At 42.7% G+C, this 7,889-nt stretch overlaps 1 protein-coding gene across 1 annotated transcript in view; it reads right to left on the reverse strand.

Annotated features, from left to right (window-relative positions):
* clcn1a (chloride channel, voltage-sensitive 1a) overlaps window positions 1–7,889 on the reverse strand; it is a 57,990-nt gene that overhangs the window by 23,622 nt on the left and 26,479 nt on the right. The window contains exons 10-13 of the mRNA XM_080442530.1: window positions 6,721–6,805; window positions 4,676–4,777; window positions 3,653–3,742; window positions 1,667–1,760 (exon numbers count right to left, since the gene is read on the reverse strand). Coding sequence (XP_080298656.1) covers window positions 1,667–1,760; window positions 3,653–3,742; window positions 4,676–4,777; window positions 6,721–6,805 — 371 coding nt within the window. The remainder of the gene's footprint in view (window positions 1–1,666; window positions 1,761–3,652; window positions 3,743–4,675; window positions 4,778–6,720; window positions 6,806–7,889) is intronic.

Raw genomic sequence — 7,889 nt, forward strand, 5'->3', positions numbered from 1 at the left:
GTTTGGTCAGCAGAGGAACGTGTACATACGCCAGGGTCACACACTGTGTGTGCTGTGTTTTGTCTACTGGTATTATTGTCCCACCGTGTCCTTGTACTGTCACTAGGTTCTTATGTTACTGCTACATGAGTCTCAATATTGTACTGTATGTCCCCGCATAAATGTCACCAAGACAAAAGGCGAGAGGCAACGTTAGCCCATTACAACCGGGAACGCATCTGTGTAACCACTTTAACCATTATTTTATACTTTTGCTATTAAAAAATAGCAGATATACAGGGTCATAGTGCCGCACCGAGTGCCACGCTATGAGCTTGTAGATCTGCTAATTTTTTTTAATCATAAACATTTTTGCAAAACTTTGAATATAAATACTTTTAAGCAAACATTTGCAACTAAAATCTTTGCTTCTGGGGGCGTCCCTGGAACAAAATATTTTGAGATGGGGGTCCGTGACCAAATACATATAGTTTTGGGTGGTCCTTGACGTGAAAAAGTTTGAGAACCACTGATATTATAGCAACATACGGTTTGCGTTCCCGGATTGAATGGGTTAAAGATATGCTTATCACTAACTACTAACTCACGTTAGCAAAACCTTGCTGCTTTGTCCACAAACTGCACACACCTACTGACTTGCTATTCATAACTACAGATTGCACAGGGAAGCCCACGCCATCATTATTGTTTTACATGACAGTTGTGACCATTTAATTAATTACCTTTAAAGGCTAGGATTCTGTTCTAATGAGACAAATTAGGAAGAAAATCCATTCTACCGTGTTCAAACAACAGTGCTTGTGTTAAGAAGGGTGCTAGAAAAAACACTGACGATACGGTTTCACACGCATTCAGGTGTTACTGGCAAGCACACACACACACACACACACACACGCGCGCGCACACACGCACGCACGCACGCACGCACGCACGCACGCACGCACGCACGCACGCACGCACACACACACACAGATACATGCGCACACACACACACACACACACACACACACACACACACAGATACATGCACACGCAAGAAAACAACTGCATAAGCAAACAGACAAAACCTTACATGTCCAAAACTGTTACTTATAGGATTCAAAATCAAAAGTTGCAAAAGTAGCAGATCTACAAGCTTTTGTGTGACGCTGTAGGGTCGGGGCTAATTTTACGAAAAAACACAAAGAGTTAAAATATGGAGATAAGACGTTTCTGCCCGACAGCAAAGATATGCATACCCAATGCACACAGCCACACATACAGTACACTGGGGAAACACGCTAACACACACACACACACACACACACACATAATATTTCACGGCACATATATTATATGCCGTGGAACCACACCCGTCACACACACCTGGCTGACACTAAGTGGTCTATTTTGAGTGTGTGTAAAGTCTTATTTATGGCTTGGATGAGCTGAAAGCATTGTTAATCTACAGCTGTCTGAATATGAGTAGCTTTCACCTCTACTGTCAGACAGACAGACAGACAGACAGACAGACAGACAGACAGACAGACAGACAGACAGACAGACAGCACAGAGAAGATCTCTATCAGACAAATAGTGCTCCGTGTCCAACGTTTCAGCAGCGTGTTGGGCATTTTTACAAATTGTAGCCATTGTACAAAATGCCCCAAAAATACACAGTGCTGACAGCATTCACATCACCATTCCAATTCCAGCTCATCGGAAGGGACAGGACTTGGTCAAACATGAAGTGTCCGACCTCACTAATGCTCTTGTGTGGGCTGAATGGAAGCAAATTGCAGCACTTAGTGAAAATCCCAAGCCACGACCAACTGCATACCAATGCACATGATTTATTTTGCCCCCCATTTAGCGACAAGAGCATTAATGAGGTGAGACACTTCATGTTTGGTGATTAGGCCTGGCTCACATTTTGGCAGCAGAATGGCCACCGTGTTAAGTGGTTGCGAACCACTGGTCTAGGCCATTGGTTCTCTAAGTGGGGTCCGTGGACCCCCAGGGGTCCTTGGGGGGTCCCCAGCAAAATGTGTTAATATAGCGTCACAATCATTTGAACCACTTGAACCATATTTTATACGTTGGCTATTCAAAGCAGATATACGAGCTCATAGCGTATCACTTCGCGCCGCGCTATGAGCTTGTAGATGTGCTATTTTTGATAGATGATAACATTTTCAGATGTGAGTCTGCGGCCAAATACATAGCAATTTGGGGGTCCTTGGCACGAAAAAGTTTGAGAACCACTTTGTCTAGACTGTCATTGTGACTTTAGTATGAAGTTTTCCCATTAACTGGAGCAAAGGGCACTAACTAGAAACACTAATTGGAAAGGGGTGCACTGTCCACTGACCAATGTCCAGTACTGTATGTCCTATGAGAGGATCGGGACATCTGGTGATTTAATCAGTGGCGGAAAAAGTACTCAAATGTGTTACTTAAGTAAATGTATCAATACTGCAATGTAGAAGTACTCTGTTACAAGTAAAAGTCCGGAATTCAAAACGTACTTGAGTAAAAGTACAAAAGTATTGGTATCAAAATGTACTTAAAGTACCAAAAGTAAAAGTACAAACATTTTGAAAATAGCAGATCTACAAGCTCACAACACGTCGCAATGTGACACATTGTGAGCTTGTAGATCGGCTATTTTCAAATAGCATAGGTATAAAATAGGGCTAAAGTGGTTAATGTATGTTTTATAATGAAATCATTTATATCTGCAAAGTAACTAGTAACTAAAGTTTTCAAATAATTGTAGTGGTACAATATTTTGCTCTGAGGTGTAGTGGAGTAGAAGTAAAAGTATAGCCAATTGGAAATACTCCAGTAAAGTAAAAGTACCTCAAAATTGTACTTAAGTACAGTACTTGAGAAAATGTACTTACTTTACACCACTGGATTTGCCCGTCAACACCTTAGGCCATTTACTGATTCTGGGTCAGTGCCGTCTCCATAGTAGTATGTTAAGTTCTATTTGGATGTTGGCAGTTCTCCAGCTCAATGGGCCTCTCGGCGCCGATCAAAACAGTCTAGGCATTTAGCTGACACTCTCCCAACGGGACATAGAGGAGATGAGCTGGACATGGCCCAACACACTTGGACTTCCTTACCGCTCAATCAAGCCAAATAATAATAAGCCATATCACTGGGGAGGGAAAATCATGACGATTGTGCACTTTGTGACAAGTTTTTTTTTTCTTCTTTTTTTCATAGCGTAACGTTTTCAAAAAACCATTGCACGCAAGTTAGGCTTGCCCCTTAGTGGCGGATAATGCAGAAACTCCAATATTAGACAGGTCAGTATATGGTTGATTGAACCCCCCAAAAAAGCTATACATAATGTTTTTCAATGGATTCTGTTACTATTGGGCATGATGGGCTTCCACGATGGCTGCCGGAAGGTTAAAATGGCTATATCTCAATTGCTTTTCAAACCTAGAAAAGGTGTTTTGGTGTCTAACACTTGGTTTCGCATACCGGCAACTAGGGGGCTCAGCCCAACTTGAAAAACCTTATGCCCATAACCCAACACCACGACCAAAAGATCTAGTGCACAAATCGTTATGATCTTCCCTCTCCCAGCTAATAATAATAATTAATGCATGCTGATTTTAATAAGAACTGCAAAACAGTCTGACGTCTCACCTCTCACCTCTCACAGCCATGAACTGTCCAAAACCCAGGAGGAAAGGTCAGAGAGGAGATCACACGAAGGTTGACGACAGCAGGGAAGATGAGTCGACTGCAATGGGGAGGAAAAAGGACAGACGGAGATGTCAGCAGACCTCCGCCATGAAGCCTGCAACTTCACATTTGTGCTCTCTTCAGAGTTTAATTTGTTTTGGTTAAAGGTAGGGTAAAGTGATATTTTTTGGGGTTAAAAACAAAAAGTTTATGTTACAAAGGTTAAAGCACTATATTCTGATAGTATTCATTGCTATAGAGTGTTACTTTGATTCAGTAACAGGAGTCTCCACTGTCTCCTCCGACTCTTTAATAAACAGGAAAAAAATAATTCTGGTAGGTGACAAAGCTTTCAGCCAATCAGGAGACAGTACACCCATTTATCAGCTTCATTTTTTAGTTTTCCAGTTCCAATTTAATCCAGCGGCGGACTGGCCATTTGGCGTACCGGGCAAATGCCCGGAGTGGGCCGCTGGGCCAGTTGGTGCCGCTTGGGCTCTCGTTTTAGGATCGCCGCGGCTCCCAATTATTAGTTACGTTAATGTTTGGGCTGGGATGCTTTCCAGCAGTGGGCCTCAGTGCGGCTGCAAGAGTTCATGTGCAGGGCTTGACAAAACGCACCCCCCCCCCCCCCCCCCACCCGTTGACAAAAACGGCCCGGGGGGGTTTGGTGGGCCGGTTCGGGACCAAAATGCCAGGGCTGAATTTTGGTCCTCAGTCTCCGGCCCTGATTTAATCTGCTCATTTCTTTGTGTCATCACTTCCAATTTCATCACTTGTTTAATCTTTATCCTGACGGAGTTCTCTATCCTGAAAATGCATTTTCTGTTTATTTAAGAGCTGGAGAGAAATGGAGACTCTCACTACACAGTACTATCAGAATATAGAGCTATTTAACACTTATTTTAACCAAAGAAAATCACTTACCCTACCTTTAAATTCAAACACTAAGGATTTTTACTGTGCACAACACTGTCAGTCACACACTCACTGTTTAGTGAGGAATCGGGTCATGGCGTTGGGTCGTCTCATGAACAGAACCACCTGTCTGTTGAGGTAGACGAAGAAGGCCCCCAAGAACCCACAGGAGATCCTGGACACCAAGGCGAACAGCATTTTAATGAAACAAATTGTAACTCAAGTGTCTCTTCCTCCCTAACAGCTCAATTAAAAGTCTACATGCAGCCAGTGTCGGGGGCCATTTAGTTCAAGCATAGTGAGGATAAGTTGGATTAGTGTTGAGAGCGCATGCAGAGGCTGGTTGGTTTTCCCCTTTGAGCCTTAATCATGGAGGAGTTGTGGGTCAAATTCAAAGTTGCCTTTATTTAACCCTGGGTAAGAGGACTGATAAAAAAAGAAACAAGAGCTGATCAATCAGTGCAAACTAAGGGTCTACAGCAGTGGTTCTTAAAGTGGCACCATGCATTTCTATGGTAAAGACCTTTCTGCCACCATGCATTTGTATTTCTATGGTAAAGACCTATCTGCCATCCTTCAATTTCTATGGTAAAGACCTTTGTGCCACCATGCATTTCTATGGTAAAGACCTTTCTGCCACCATGCATTTCTACGGTAAAGACCTTTCTGCCACCATGCATTTCTATGGTAAAGACCTTTCTGCCACCATGCATTTCTATGGTAAAGACCTTTCAGCCACCATGCATTTTCTATGATAAAGACACACTGGAGCACTCCTGTCCCCAGTGCCAGCCGGGCGGGGAGGGTGAATTTGTCACTGCACGTACTCCTACAGGCTGGGGGGGGTGGCGCTTGTCAGCAGGGAATGTTCAGTGTTGCCATGTCTGCTTATCAATATGAGCGACTTTGGGCTTATTTTTTTGTAAAGTCGATGGGCTTGTTTCTAAAGTGTAGTTGCTTATTTGAGCTTGTCTCCTAATGTCGATTAAACCAGTGGTTCTGAAACATTTTCATGTGAAGGATCCCCAAATTAATTTGTATTTGTCCATCGACCCCCCCCCCCCCCCCATCTAAAGCCAGGGACCCCCATACCAGACCTTTTTTCAAGATTTTCTTTTGAAAATAGCAGATCTACAAGCTTGTAGATTGGCTATTTTCAAATAGCCAATAATAGGGTTAGTGCTCATGTGGCCTATAGTCGCTTCTTTTGGGCTTGTTTTCATAGACCTGGTTGCTTATTTCTCTCACAAAATCTAGCAATACTGGGTACAACAGCAGTGACAACACACGGAAATGTGTGTGGGGAGGAATTAATTGGCTTAATGACTACATTAGGTAGAAAAGGGGGTAATTATTGAATTTACGGCTGAGTAGACACTGGAGTTTATGTGGGCACAAAGTGGAAAACGGCGACCTTCGACCAGAATGGCTGCGTACCAACACAGATGAGACACACCTTCCGTGTTCTGAGCCATCTGGCTTCCCAGGAGGACATAACCAGTTCCTCATTGACAGGAATGTTAGGCTATTAACTCAAAGTGTTGTTCAAGTGCTATTTTCTCGTCTTTGTGAATAAACAACGCTAGTGAAAACGGCCTTTATATCATGTCATCAACTATGGAAACAGTCAGGGGCTGCGTTCTACTGAGGGACCGAAAGAATGGCCCAGTTACAATGCAATTCAGACATCACGTTTCCGGGGTAGCCCAGTCAGTAGAGCTCTCGCCTTTGAACCACAAGGTCATGGGTTCGATTCCGGGCACCGCCAACTCAAAACGTATGAGTAGCACGGTTTGGGTGCGGCAAGACGTGTGGTAAGTACTGGGAGCTGATGGTAAGTGTGACGCTCTACCTCAGCGATCCATCTCCCAGGGGTCTGGCGCATTGTAACGGGGATAAACTCCGTCATTCTCGGCTGATACCGACTATAAGCATCTCCGACAGAATGACTTACTTACATGTATCACACAAGTATAAATAATGTTTATTTGCGAGAAAGACTGGCTCCCACCAGGCTAATACACACCCACCCACCCATACATGTATACACACACACACACACACACACATGCAGGGTTCAAGCCTACATACAGCACACATTGTTTTTCCATCTCTCACCCAATGATAGCAAAGGCAGGCAGCTCCTGCAGGTCAAAGGGGAAGTCCATTCGGAACTTTGTCCTGAAGAGAGCGGTGATGGTGACTGAGGAAGAGGAGGAGAAAAGGAGGAAGAATGATAAAGGAAAAGACAAATAGACATAATTGCTGATCTTTTAGTGCAGCCAGTCAAAGTCAGTAAATACAGCTGTATACAGTACGGTCTCATGGAGCATAAATATTGTGATTTCCCATTAGGTGCACTGCTGCATATTAATGAAAGAAGGGAGATACAGTAGGCAGACTAGCAGGTAAGATAATTCATGTACTACCGTTTCACTTGTCCACTGTTTCTAAGGAGAAATGGCGCCGCCTAGTGCATCCTCTTATGTGTGCAGTAAATGCATCTATACATAAACTCAAATAAATATGCATTAATTAGTAGGGGTTACGTAGGGGTTGACAGTGATTGGGACTATGCAAACATGGGGGGATTGGTAACAGCTACATTCAAAATACAATCATAAAAAAAAAGACTAACAGTCAATATAGAAACGATGATGATGATAATAATGAATGGAAATATAATGTATAACAATCAGAGGGATGTGTTTAGAATTCAGAATTATTATTCTAAAGGCTGTTCACACCAAGCACTATAACTATAACAATAACTATAAGTACAGTATATTTTCCATTGTCTATAACCATTGTCTGTGTTATACAGTAGTTGTGGTGTGGTATCTGCCTTCCACTTGAATTACGATTTTTTTTAAACAATATCTTTATAGTTATAGTGCTTGGTGTGAACGGGCCATAAAGTGTGATACACATTTGCGGCACCATGGACGTATTAGGGTGTTGAATGTCGATCCTATAGACTGCTAAGCAAAATTAAAACAAAAACCAAGTACTTTATATTTTGTCTCTGTCGTGTCACTTTTGTGTGACACTGTAGTGTGATCGAGTAAGGCGTTAATTTACGTTAGAATATGGAGATACCGTATTTCCTCTAATAGTGACCTCTATTCAATTAAAAACCGGGCCTCTATTAATGACCGGGGGCGTTGCTGAAAAAAGCAAATACAAGCCGGTCTTCTATTACAAGCCTCCTTTTTTTTTCCAGACAGCACTTTGAATATGAGTATGTTTACCTGCACGCTTATTGAATATGAGTATGTGTACCTGCA

This window comes from Gymnoscopelus braueri (assembly GCF_963280865.1).
Source record: "Gymnoscopelus braueri genome assembly, chromosome: 11".
Classification (NCBI taxonomy): Eukaryota; Metazoa; Chordata; class Actinopteri; order Myctophiformes; family Myctophidae; genus Gymnoscopelus; species Gymnoscopelus braueri.